Genomic DNA, 13943 nt, shown 5'->3' on the forward strand with positions numbered 1-13943 from the left:
TTAAGTCCGACAAATCAATTTTTATCAAGTATTTAGTAGATAAATTTCATACATAACAGAAAATTTTTTAATTTCATAAAAACTGAAAAAAGCAAGGTCCTGTCGGGACTCAAACCCCAGAAATTAGACTGCAAAAGGCTCTAGGCTAATTAGGAATGCACTTGCCAATCGTTAGGGTTCAATAATAAAGTAAGATCAATTTCTTGCAAGAAAAATTCTTGGTCTCGCAAGTGTAATGATTTGATTCATCGTAACCAAAATAGATTGAATTTGAACTATTTAGTGAGCACATTTATGCAGTCATAAGATACTCACAGGGACCGACTCACGGGCCTTAAGGCCGCTCGAGGAGACGACCCAGAAATGAACCAAATAAAAAAAATTCAAAAACATTTCATCGAACTCAGTTAAGTGCATCATTACAGGAGTGAGTCAACGAGATTTTCAAAACTAGTAAAAATTACAAAAACGCGTCACCTGACGAAATATAAGTAGACAAACGATATTCCCACAATTCAAAAATTTGGTCCGAATTCGAACCCTGGAACCCCAGGCATGGCCGTTACTTGAGCCCCATTGTGCATAATGGGACTTGAATTTGAATTGATATCAAATAAAGCGTTCAAATGATTCAAGGATTCTCTCAGACAAGTTGTTAATCTGAAAAAACTCCATGTTACGATATGATAAGGTTTGTTAGTCGTAAGCGCAAAGAGCATATTAAGGTTATACAGTAGCTAACTTTTATAAACCAAAAGGTCTTTAGAAATATTTGAATTAGAATTTTAATGCATAAATACATTTAAGATGACATTATTACCCAAAATGAGTTTCTAATTATTTGGTTATTCGCAACCAGTGAATACAGTAGTTCATATTCGATTTATTCTATATTTATTATTTCAGCCAATGAAAACGTTCACTATCTGAATTTGCAGAGGCTAGTTTTTCTTGATAATTCTTGAAATGTGCATAATGGGACTTGAATTTGAATTGATATCGAATAAAGCATTCAAATGATTCAAGGATTCTCTCAGACAAGTTGTTAATCTGAAAAAAACTCCATGTTACGATATTATAAGGTTTGTTAGTCGTAAGCGAAAAGAGCAAATTAAGGTTATACAGTAGCTAACTTTTTAAACAGAAAAGGTCTTTGGAAATATTTGAATTAGAATTTTAATGCATAAATACATAAGATGGCATTATTACCCAAAATGAGTTTCTAATTATTTGGTTATTCGCAACCAGTGAATACAGTCGTTCATATTCGATTTATTCTATTCATTATTTCAGCCAATGAAAACGTTCACTCTCTGATTTTGTGGAGGCTAGTTTTTCTTGATAAGTTTTCTCCACTAAAATAAAATTTCAAAACTAATTAAAACTGTTCCAATATTAAAACCCAGGACCGACTGAATGCTTCTATAACACCAACTATTAAAGCACTGGTGAACCCCAATATTCATTTTATAGCCAGTCGAACAACAAAAGCAGGCAAACTAGATGCATGGAATTTCATCTGACTCCCTCAAGATATAATTTGAACAGACTTTTTAAGCGCAACATTGAATCGATAACATACACGACGATTGATTAAAAATTTAGACGCACTTTAAAGTCATAATATAACCAGTTATACTGGAAATTTTCTCTTAAGTAGGATTTGAAGATGAAGTGCACTTTTATGTACTTTTGATCCCTCTCCCTCGTGTGATTTGGTGGTTCTTCCTACTTTCGCTGTCTGGACCAGTGGATCGAAACTCGTTCAACATTATTTATTGCTTTTTTACTTTTCATTGGCTACTCGACAGTTACTGATTTGGCCAAGTTTCGAGGGCAGTCAACCTAAACACAAAATCGAAACTTACCCAAACATAAACTGATTCGCTCAATCCTTATGACTAAACGCTTTGTTTTTTTTAGAACAAAACTGGCTTTATCAAACTTGAAATTATCTAAAATTCAAATCGCATGCAACATTTCATAACTTCTTTTCGGTTTTTAAAAATGTTACATGCTTAAATTTGTCCATCAAATCAAAGTTAAAATCAAAAGCGTCCCCTATATCTCGATTTCAAAAAAATTGAATGCAAGTCAATTATCGAAGTAAAATTTTAGATTCAAACTCGATAGAGAGTAAACTATTTTATAGTTCCAAATCTGGTCCTTCGCAAAATCTTCTTCCGGATAAACATTGCACGATTTTCGCAGCTCATTGGCAAAGAAGTCTGCAAAGTACTGCATCACTCTAATAGCGCCAACAGAATGATTGACCGGGTCTTCAACTTCTGCGTACACAAACTGGTTCTTTTCTGGGTGCCACTGACTTCCATATATGGGCAGCAAATTGTGCTCAACTGTCGAAACAAATACTATTCCATTCGCATCCTCGTTGGTCGAAAGCAGGTTCCAAGTTGCGTTCATGTCTGAGTTTGATTCAAAAAACTTCTTGGATATCGAACGACTATGGAAATTTGCCGTGATCGGCTTGTTTCTAAGAGTCTCCATTAGCCAACCAGGTGCGTTCTCAAACATTCTAGATTTCTCCACGTTTTCTGTGAAGTTGAGTGGCAATGATACACCGTCGGTTCCATAGCTGAAATAGCGACATTCCTTTTCGCCGTTTAGAATGTAGGCAAGCACCTCGAAGCCCATGCAAGTTCCCCAAATCGGAAACTGTTTTCCACTTTCAAGATAATCTTGCGAGCTCCACTTCAGAAACAATTTGGTCGTGTTGTAGTAATCTCCAACATCTGGAAACAAACATCAAATTCAAGTACAATATTATAGACTAAAACAATCAAAAAACCAAAAAAATATATAATAACTTTAACATGACTAGAAGGGACGTGACAAAAAATCACAAATTCTGAACGCTCACTTCCCATTCAAAACAGATTCCTCCTTGAAAAAAAAATATTTTAACAATGCACATAAAGCGGCACTACTCCGTATCATCATGGCTAAACATCTTTATTGATTTGTATCAAACAAACACTTCATGCAACTGTTAACGATTTGACAAACAACTCACTCATGATGACGCCTCCTCCCGGCAGAATGAGTCCACTGACCCTCTTGTACACTTGGGCATAGTAAGTTTGTGATCTGTTCAGGAACACAGGCACCACTCGGATACCTGCCTGTTCTGCCCACTGCACGTACGACGCCTGAATGTGACTCGCTCCCTTTGGTACAAGACGATATCAAACACAAGTACTTGACAAACGACTGACATCTTCGATCGAGATTTCCATAATTAATCGATTTCCAAACTTTTTGTTTAAAACAATTGACTATGCTTAGACATACATATTTAGGCCGATTGATAGCTCTTTCGCGGTTCACAGGAACCTCAATTATTATGATTTTTACATAATCATTATGATGATTTTATTTTTTATTTTTATCATTCTTATTTGTACTAACGAGGGAAAACACCCGTGGCGAAGAAAAAAACGCATTTAACATTTAATTTAGCTTGATCCTAATTTGATAAGATGTATTCTTAGAAAACATTTTAAAAATTGGACCTAATCAACAAAACAAAAAATGCAATCTAATAATCTAATAATGACCTTATAATAACTGAAAAGAATATAATCTAACGGTCAATTCAAACTATTGCCGAAGCAATGTTCCATGCATTGAAACTATCATCGCGTCAGTACTTGAACTTGAAATCCCACCTCTTTTATGTCAGCTTTCGCCCAGCAATCTTCCGCCAATATTCCCACTACAGGCGAGTAGTTTTCTGCCACTTGGCCATTACATTGCACAACTCGACCCGGTTTGGTTACTTGAAAGGAGACTGTTTGAAGAATCGAAGAAACAAAAAACGACAGCTCGAGAAGACTCGGTATCATTTCTTCGTTCTTTGCAGTTAAGATTCTCTTTGAAACGCTGATTCTTTTTCCAACTGCCGATAAATGTGAATCAACGATATCAGGTTTAATAAGATAGTTTTGATAATATTTTGCCAGTTTAGGAGTGTTTAGAGAGATTAGGATGATAAAATAATCCAGAGTTAAGATATGACTATTTGCGATGAGGTATAATAATTTGATCAATCATTGGATAGATAAATAGTTTGTGTCACCACTAATGTGTGCAAATATTGGTCGGCAAAGTTTTCAGGCATATGCTATCTTCGAAATTGAAATATGGCACCAGTTCTTTAAAGACCTACTTTCTAAACAATATTTAGACACAGGCGAAGCTGGACTTCTCAAACACTAGCGGGAACACGGCAAAAGGCATCTCTATAAATTGCAATAAGAGAAAAGTAGAAATATGCCTCGATCTAGTAAAATTCGGCTATGTCTCGGATTCAATCTGCGACATAAAGATTATGAGTCTCACTCACTAACCCCTTAGCCACGGATGCTGAATAAATCTCAAACACTAGCCACATATAAAGCAGAGAACAGATGATATGAAATTTCCAATGCTACAGATCGTGGTTATAGCAAAAGTACCCCCAAATAAGCGAACACTTTTAATGAACACTTTTATTTGCGAGTTAGGTTAGAAAAAAAAGGTTCGTACTATTAACCTAACGCTCGCACGCTGGCGACAGTAAGAAGAACGACATAGATTCATATCCACTCAATTTAACAGATCTTAACTATGAATCACTCAATTAACTATATATCATTCAAAGCAAACGTTATCGTTCAAATTATCTGGATTGAGCTTGGTATCTTGATTATTAGCTAGCGACACATGAAAAACGATCTTAAACGCGCATTACGAGGGCAAAATGTACACTGGATCAGCTCATAATTTGGTGTCTGTAAGACACTGGAATGCAGAGACAAGTCTTTCACCATGGTCCAAAGATAAAGGGATTCTACTAATAAAATTTCCGTGGATTCCGCGCACAAATTTTTGTAGCGTAAATTTTGTCAGCATATTCGTTTTGTTGCGGATTCCGCAACAAGCGATTTAAGCTAATTGTTCCGGATTCCTCTAATGTTAGCGGATTCCGCAAATATAGGTGAAGTTGCTCGAAATAAAATTCCATTATCGAAATTAGAAGTCGATCATGTGTTTCGTGACCTTGACACCTTTGCTGTTCAATAGTGGAATTTGCCTTCATTTCAACAAAGGAAATCTAGTGAGCTAAATAAAACCGCGAAAAAGAACATTTGAGTCTGATCAAATTTATAGACTTTTCCTGAAAAACAGCAAAAAAATCATCAGGACCTATATAAGAATACTCACTGCATTCATGACTCTTAATAAGCGTTTCATACTGAACGTATAGCTAAATTTTTGCGCGATTTGTATTTCTGTTGTTGGAGAACCCTACTTGACTTAAGTTGCACGAGTGACAAACACAAGCGACAAAACGCAAAAAATAGCTTTAAAAGTAAAAAAAAATTAGGAAAACACAAATAACCCAGAGGCGATGCTGCGCTTCACAAACACTAGCAAGAACAAGACAAAAAGCAGCTCTATACAGTGCAATAAAAAAAAAGAAATAAGCGTAGAATAATTTTAAAAAATCGGCTACGTCTTGGGTCCCGATCTGCTACTTAGCGATTATGAGTCTCAAGCGCTAACCACTCAGCCACAGACACTTATTAAATCACAAAAACTAGCCACAAATAAAGCAGAGAACAGATACTATGAAATTTTCAATGCTACAGCTCTTGATTATGAGAAAAGAACCACCAAATAAAAGGATACTTTTAATGAGCACTTTTATTTGAGTATTTAGTAAGAAAAAAATGAGTTTTGAACAATTAATGCCCTTTATAGGGAACGGACTATGAGCATCCAATATGACTGCCCTACACGACTCTTAAAGAATCGAAATACTATGCGGCAGAAATATGACTTGTATTACAACAAATAAGCCCACAAGCTGGCTCGTGTAGTAAATGAAGTGGAAAAGAACTGAAAAAATTATCATGCTGATTGCTTACATTGAGTCCATTGCGTACTGCCACGTATAGAGATATGAGTTGGAGAGGTATGACTGTGAGGACGCCTGCGAGACAGTCCACTGTTTTGGGCACCCGGATCACCTGAGCCAGTTTGCAGTTGCCGTCTTTGTCAGTGGCCAGACGCACTATCTCTTCGTCCCCCTCTTCACAGATCAGAATGGGCTTGCCCTTAAATTGGTAGATTTGAAAAACACCGTGGATTGTTTCTTTTTCTCGTCTTCATTTCACTAGTTTTAAATTTATTATCAAGAATGAACAGTCAAATTTACGGTTTCTGCTGAAAGAAGTTGGAGATGTCATCAATAATTTTGTTAATAATATCCGGGTATGTTTCAATCTCATAAGTAGATTTGTTTATTTGATCTCAGTTAAAATATTTAGATTTTACTACTTGATTTTCAGCTTAGTGGGATCATTTCATAAGTGAATTGAAGCTTAACTTATAATTCAGAGCAATGAAATTAATTTCCTGTCACAATTTAAACTTTTATCAGTCTTTTGCTTTGTTTCGCTTTTGCCAAACCTGAAGCTTCGTTTTGATCATCTAAATATCGTCGCAAGCATTCCAACCAGTCAAATGATGCACTTTTTCTGATGACATAAAAAGTAATTTTTGACTTAAGTTGCAGTTTTTTCGTAGCATTGACTTCGCGTTGTCAATTTTCACGAAATCGCTCTGTAACTTTTTTTTCACCAAAATGTTTCCGTCTCGTATCAGTTTTGGGAGCAACAAACTCTCCTTCTTGTTGTTATTGCTGTAGCTTCACCGATCTATTTCGAGTCTTAGCTTGAATTGAAGAGATCAATTATGTTTGAGGGTTAGAGACAAATAGGGAATTTTTTTCTTTTTCATTTAAACTCACCCCTCTGGAGATGACTTGCTGCAGTGCATTTTGGCAGTTGACGTAGACTGAGTCTCTCACAGCAATCATGATGATGGGCATTGTGGCCTCCACCAGCGCCAGAGGTCCATGCTTCAACTCTCCAGTCATGATTCCTGTTCCAACAACCTCAGTGTTGATAAGAAAGAACTTCAAAAAATCATATTCGACTTGAGAATCGAATTTCCTTGCGATATTATCCCCATAATAATTGAAAACTAGAAAAATTGTTCATGAATTGTGAACAGTACTTGAAAAATCGCAGCTTAAAATTTTAATTTGCGTTGAAAAAAAACAATTAGTATTAATTTAACTTTGAAAGCACCTCTGCAGAACGTGAGGTGACAATTGATCGCAAGCGACAACTGAGAGCATTTCAAAAAGCCACAATTCATCGCAGATCAACTTACCATATTTATTATTGAACTAATTCGAAATACTTTGATTGAGCAATATACAGCAAACAAACGACCATGTTTCACAAACGAACTATTAACAAAGAATATTGAATTTTTGCTTTTCTAATTTGGACGAAATTTCGCCATGCCCGAAACGAAACGTTAGATCGGCCCCAGTTTAGATGAAAAATAAAAAAATATATCAAAGTAGACGTATCATTATTCAACAATAGAATTACAAAAATCATTGATTCTGTCAAAAAAAAATATTGAAAATTTTTTTGAGAAGATTATATTAAAAGTTTTGCCATAAATCTCGCAGGGAACTGAATAACCACTATTATTCCGTCAATTATCAGGAGCAGCGGTATAGTTCCTTGGAATCAACGTGCGACTTAACAATCAAAAATACTGAACGATAAATTTTAACAATTTACCGACTCAGTTGATATTATCGCGCAAGGTTGGTTTATTGTTCCGACCATTTGAACAATGGGGAGGAGCTTTGTATGCGTTCGTTTGTTTTTTTTTACTTTTGTTTTACTTTTTTTCCACGCAAAATCAGGTAACACAAATAATCATTGGACTGGGTTGAGTGTTATATCATATTAAAATATTCAGTCGTGATTCGAAGGACATAAAAAAATTTTAGTGTTGAAAAATCTGTTTACAATATTTGAATTTTGTGTTCTAAATTCGAGCTCATAAGGCGAGCGTCCAGACTTACAACAGCTTATTAGTGCTTAATTTAAGCCTTGAAAACTTAGTTTGACTCGATTAAAGTTAGTTTGAGGAGTTTTTAGCGCCATTTTGGAAATCAACTTGGAAATTCAAAAAAAAAATCTTATTTTTTTCATTATTCTTGTCATTTTACTACAAAAAAAGTTTTCCAATTGGCCTTATTTACTACGACTGATGAATACGCCCAAGTAATTTTTTTTCGTTCAGATCTTTTATCACACAACGCAAAAAAAACAGATTAAAATGAAAAAAAAAATTTTGGCAATTTTTTTACAACTATGGTCGGAACATTCTGTGCTAATTGCACAGTAACCGGCTATCCTTGAAACTTTTTGGATATTTATTCGGGGAACGAAGGCGAAATGACTACTACGTCCAAACACAGACTTGATGATTGAGAAAAAGCAACCAGTGACCTTTTTCCCACAAGAGAATGCTATCAAATATAAATTTGAGCTCATAACACAGATCAATAGTTTTTGGTATTTTATTTCGAATATATATTTTTATCTGTGGAATTAAACCAGCTACCATATAACACAGCCGGAAAAACTTTGGTTGCATAACATTGAAATAACAATTATGTATTTTTCCTAGTTCGGTGGTGTAAAGTAAGAATTCCAAGAAGTTTATTAAATATGTTTCTTTTGTTCTTTTTTATTGCTCAAATTTCCTGGCTGAGTTCCATATCTACCTATGACAGATTGAATGCACAGTCTTTAGATGTTCTCTTTAAGGCTGGCACTAAATGGCCTTCACAATGATAAGAAAAACATAAGACATACAACACAGAGGCGAAGCGGAACTTCGCATCACTTGCGATACCACAACAATGGCATCGCAAGCTAGCAGACAGGAAAGGAAAGAAGAGCCACTAAATCCAAAGAAAACGGAAAATTTTTCGAAGAAGCCACAACTAAAAAAAACTTCAAAACGTTGTCTGGAATGATATTTTAATTGCAGAAAACACGTCCAGAAATACATTCAATGAAAATTTAAAAACAATTTTCAAGCGAAAAGAAAAAAAATTCAAGAAAAATTTAGAACTACAAGTTCTATTCTGAAATTTCTAACATTTTGTTCGATCCGGAGGAAACCAAGTTATTTTAGTAGACCAATAAAATGTAAAACAAAATCATTTAGGCCAAAAAAAATGTTAGCAAAAAACATAAAAAGGAAAATATGCGAAGTCAAGGCTAGTAGAATTACAAATTGCAGGAGTAAATGAAAACATACAAAAAACAATTACAATGAAAAAATAAAAAGCAACTAAACGCAAACTGCATACAGCAAAAAATCTAAGATGTGGCAAGTAAGCCAACAAAACAATCAGACAATTAATAAGCCGACAATTTATTTGAAATGGATAACTTCTGTTTACAAAAAACAGGTCATGCTCAATCAGATTCAAACTCAGGACCTTTGCCATCCCAGTCGTATTGATTACCTCCAGACTCAGTGAACCGGAGACGCTTAAAAATTTGAATTCATTATGAAGCAAGAGAACAAGTGATTCTAGTGATTCAGTTCAACAAGTTGTTAACCCAAAAAAGTCTATATTCCGATTTGATAACGCGTGTTAATTGCAAGCGTAATCACATCAAGATTACTCAAGGTTACTGCAACCGCAATACCACCGTCTCGAATTTAACTTTCTATACTTAATTTCATAAATTTGAAATCTATTTTCGTGAAAACCTGATCAAACAACTTACACAAGTATAAGTTTGACTGACAGAACATATGAATTTCAAAATACTAAGATACTGTCGGTCCACCGACTGTTCGTCTATTTTCTACTCAAAATCTGGCTTCAATTGCTTCAGATAGCAAATTGCATTCCAATAATCTTTTGAACCAGACTTTTAAAAAACCTACAAGCTTAAGAAAATTAAATCTTCATATCTGCACAATCGTACACACAGAGTCGAAGTTGCACTTCGCATACACAAGCAAAACATGACCTATAACGCAACTGGGAAAAATTGAATGAGGAAAACTTTGAGTCTAAAAAACTTCAGAAGTGACGCACACCAATTATGAGTCTACATAATTGCTAAGTGACGCACGCCAATTATGACGCATTAGCAGCATCAGTCAATTTGAAAAAAAAAATTGCCAACTAACATGCTTCAATTTATAGAGCGGACGCATTTTAGCCAGCAAAAATTCAGTAAAACCATCCGATCCTGACCAGTTTCGCACCCTTATTTTATTGCGGGTCTCCTTCTTTACCTCTACGCTACAGATCCATTATACCTTGAAGCTAAAGTGCTATTTGTAACATAATAGTCTGTGCGAATATCCTTAGCAATGGCTGTACTTGATAGCTGGTTATTGATCAAATGATTCAAAATGAACACATTTTGTCGCAGCAATATTTGCGTCGCAACAATATTTGCGACTTAGGTTGGAGAAAAAAAGAGTTCATTAGGTTGGAGTAAAAAAAAGTTTGTTAATGGTGTATGCGAGAAACATATAATGCCTGATACTCTTGGGCGAGTAGGCAGTCAACAAAGTTTTATTTTCGCAAAGAAAATAAATAGAGAGGCGAAGCTGAACTTCACAAGCATAATGGACAAAATTCCAAGAAAAAAAACTTCAAAAATGTAGAAAAAAAAAAGAAAAGAATGGCGGAACTTTTGACTGACTTTTATGCTCTGTTCATTTTCAGTTTCTCTTTCGAACTGTTTCAAGTGCGCATAAATTACTTACCTTCCGAGTGCATGTATGTGATCTCTTTGATCTTCAGTGCACCCTCTAGACAGGTGGCATAGTTGTATCCCCTGCCCATAATCAAGAAACTGTTCTCTTTCTGATACTGCTCTGCTAGTTTCTTCAAATCCTCTGCCAGCTCCAACACTTTCTCTATCTTTTCTGAACACAACAATAATTCAATGAAGCCTGAACTAACGAATATTTTAGCTAGACTTTTTCTATCGCCAAAACAGGAGCTGAAAAATTATCTTCTCCGTCATCTATTGAGGCCAAAACTTTAAAATATTTCAACAACAATGAAGTATATGACAAGGAAAAATTGAGCGGACGGAAATTTTACCATAAAAAACTGCTTCGTAATGGTTGTTCAGGCGTAGCTAGCCCTGATTGTGTTCCTCAAAAATATCCTAAAGATGGAACAATTTTAAAGCCCTGATGTGCACGTAGAAATGAAATTAAAACTCGAAACGATAACTAGCGCTTTTAAATTATTTTTGTCACATTGGACAGGTAACTCTTTGAGGGAATAATTCATAGTTTTGTTCAGGGGCCGAATTTTCAAGAGTAGGCCGATTTACAGAAAAATTATATGTCGGCCAAATTGATTTTCCGAGCTCTCGCAAAATATTATGAGAATCACAAAAACTTCAGAGTTGGCTGCCGAAAACGGATGAAGTAAAATAGTTACTTTGGTTGACGCGGGAGTCAAATCCCTAAGAAAAAGGACTCCACCCCTCCCCCAATTATTTAATATAATTCTGAATTATTGAAGTTTTCATATTGTATTTTTCAAACAAAACTCTGAAATGGAAGGCAAAATCCAACCAATGTCTCAATTGTCCCAATTATTTGGCCACCAACAACAGCTTACTTGGCAACTTTTCCAGCTCGCTTATGATCGCTTTCCTTCTCTCCATCATCGATATTCTATCTGCACTGATCAAGAGAGCAAACATCAGCAGGGATATAATTTGACTAGTGTATGCCTTCGTGGACGCCACTCCTATTTCTGGGCCCGCATTAATATGCACTCCACAACTGGTCTCTCGGCTGATTGAGCTGCCGACCGTGTTTGTCACTCCAACACACAGTGCACCTCTCTTCTTGCAGTACCTCAACGCCAAAAGGCTGTCCGCTGTCTCACCTATAAAGCACTTTTATTCAATTTACAAAGCTTCTTCACAACGATTCAAATTATTAAGTTCTTAATTAACCCAGATGCAAAAATTTTTGTTCAAATTTTTGTCGTTTGCTTTGATAAGACGCGTGTGTTGAAATCCGACTATATATAAGATAAAAAATTCCTTTTAGAGATTCGACCTCCTCGTCAATTCATACTATTTTACCACCTCATTTTTGTTCCATTATGATAAATTTTCCATCATTCGCTGATTTTGCGCTCCCAAAAAAAGGCCATGAACAAAAAAATCCATGATACTATTTCACATCGATTGTTTTTTACGCAAAACATCATAGCAAAAACAAATCATTATACCTCACCTCTGATCACGTTTTCCGAGGTTTCGAAAAACTCACATCTATTCAGAATTGTACAAAACAACCATTTTTCAGATAAACAGCTGCGTCACTTGGCAGCAATTTAAAACTTAGTAGATTCACAAGTAGTTTTGCTTCTTTCTTACCAGACTGTGAAATGAAGAAGCAGACATCGTCTCTGAAAATAGGCGTGTGTCTATCCATGAAGTCGCTGGCTAATTCCACCATCACCGGTAGCTGGGACAACTCTTCTAGTATCTGTCGGGTGGCGAGAGCCGAGTGGAAGCTCGTTCCGCATGCTATCATGATGAGACGACGACTGCGTTTGATGTCGTCCAAGTGTTCCACCAGACCTCCGAGCACAACTGCAGATAATCAACAATTTTTATTGAAGAGGAAAAAAACATGCGCGTTTTGATAATAGACCTCTTATTACTGACTGTTAGTTTAAATCGTATGCAGCATTGTTCCCTTGCTTATTGAAATAATCGAGAACTAAGAAGAAGGGTTCTCTAGATTTGATGGATATCGGGCCTTTAGAATTGATCCTAAAAAGCGTGCAAATAAGCACTCTAATTTACGGCTGCCATTTTTTCTGCCTCTAGACTACTTTTTTTTAGATAATCAAATTCAACTTTTTTCTTTAAAAAAATAAACTCGACCAATTTATTTTGGGACATATTTGGCAAATAAAACCCCAAAAAAACAAGGAATTTGGCGACCATACTCTTAAAAAAATACATAAAACGCTTTTTTCATGTTTTTGTTCCGACCATTATTTTTGTTTTTTGATTTCCACGCAAAATCAGGTACCACAAATAATCATCGGACTGGGTTGAGTGATAGATCATATTAAAGCCATTTCAGTCGTAATTCGAACCACAATTAAAATATTCCAAAATTTTCCCACTGTCAAGAAAAACCGGTTTGAAATTTTGACTTTGTCTTAATTCGAGCGAATAAAGCCAGCGAGCAGGCTTACAACAGATAATTTAAGACCTTAAAACTTAATTTTATGCTAGTAAAACTCATTTTTGGAGTTTTTTGCTTCATTTTGGAACCCATAACTTCAAAAATTTCAAATTAAATTTTTTTTTCAGTTTTTCCAGTCATTTTTTTTACAAAATTTTTGTAATTTGCCTATATTACTCTGATTGGCTAATATGCCTAAGACCATGGTCGGAACATTCTGTGCTATTTGCACAGTAACCGGGCATCCTTGTTTTTAATTTAAGGTTGTTTTTTTTGCGAGTCGTGTGATAAATGGAACTGACGAAAACCTAGAAATTAGGAATATTCGACATTCAGAGTAAAAAAGGCCAACCGGACAACGGTTTTAGTAAGAAAAATGGAGAAAAAATCAAAAAAATAAATTTTGTTTATTCTGAATATGGCGCTAAAAACTTCGAAAAATAAATTTACTTAAGTTAAACAAAAATTTCAAGGTGTATTATTCCATAATAAGCCTGCTCGTTTGCTTTTCTCGCTCGAAACTAGACTAAAACTCAAAATATCAAACCAGTTTTCCTCGACACTGGGACAACGTTTTGAAAATTTAAATAAATACAAATCACGTAGATGTTGTAAATTCAAATAAATTGTAAATAACGTTCGAATCACGATTGAAAGGGCTTCAATATGATATATCTCTCGAACCATTCCGATGATTATTTATTGTACCTGATTTTGCGTGGAAAAAAAAGAAAACAAGGATAGCCGGTTACTGTGCAATTGGCACAATGTTCAGACCAAAG

General features: G+C 35.3%; 2 protein-coding genes across 3 annotated transcripts in view; both read right to left on the minus strand.

The window, feature by feature from the left end:
- Nucleotides 1–1148: 1148 nt before the first annotated feature.
- The window catches only part of LOC134848385 (glutamine--fructose-6-phosphate aminotransferase [isomerizing] 1-like), a 56383-nt gene continuing 43588 nt past the window's right edge, over nucleotides 1149–13943 (minus strand). For both annotated transcript variants that reach the window (XM_063865798.1, XM_063865796.1), the window contains 6 exons: nucleotides 12336–12554; nucleotides 11564–11836; nucleotides 10690–10851; nucleotides 6818–6951; nucleotides 5934–6122; nucleotides 1149–1845 (listed from right to left, as the gene is read on the minus strand). In XM_063865798.1, coding sequence (XP_063721868.1) covers nucleotides 1801–1845; nucleotides 5934–6122; nucleotides 6818–6951; nucleotides 10690–10851; nucleotides 11564–11836; nucleotides 12336–12554 — 1022 coding nt within the window. In that variant the 3' untranslated portion in view covers nucleotides 1149–1800. The remainder of the gene's footprint in view (nucleotides 1846–5933; nucleotides 6123–6817; nucleotides 6952–10689; nucleotides 10852–11563; nucleotides 11837–12335; nucleotides 12555–13943) is intronic.
- Nucleotides 1856–5287, minus strand: LOC134848387 (gamma-glutamyl hydrolase-like). Its single transcript, XM_063865800.1, has 3 exons — nucleotides 3690–5287; nucleotides 3035–3188; nucleotides 1856–2753 (listed from the first exon to the last, which is right to left on the minus strand). The coding sequence occupies exons 1-3, from the start codon at nucleotides 3864–3866 to the stop codon at nucleotides 2095–2097; spliced, it is 990 nt and encodes a 329-aa protein (XP_063721870.1). The 5' UTR covers nucleotides 3867–5287; the 3' UTR covers nucleotides 1856–2094.

Source organism: Symsagittifera roscoffensis, chromosome 6, assembly GCF_963678635.1.
Source record: "Symsagittifera roscoffensis chromosome 6, txSymRosc1.1, whole genome shotgun sequence".
NCBI lineage: Eukaryota > Metazoa > Xenacoelomorpha > Acoela > Convolutidae > Symsagittifera > Symsagittifera roscoffensis.

Excerpts from the sequence above, each read along its gene's own strand:
- LOC134848387 (XM_063865800.1), bottom strand. The coding sequence starts at position 3,866 with ATGATACCGAGTCTTCTCGAGCTGTCGTTTTTTGTTTCTTCGATTCTT. Across the intron at positions 3,189-3,689 it reads CGAAAGCTGACATAAAAGAG|GGAGCGAGTCACATTCAGGC; the intron begins GTGGGATTTCAA and ends CTTGTACCAAAG. Across the intron at positions 2,754-3,034 it reads GGGAGGAGGCGTCATCATGA|ATGTTGGAGATTACTACAAC; the intron begins GTGAGTTGTTTG and ends GTTTGTTTCCAG.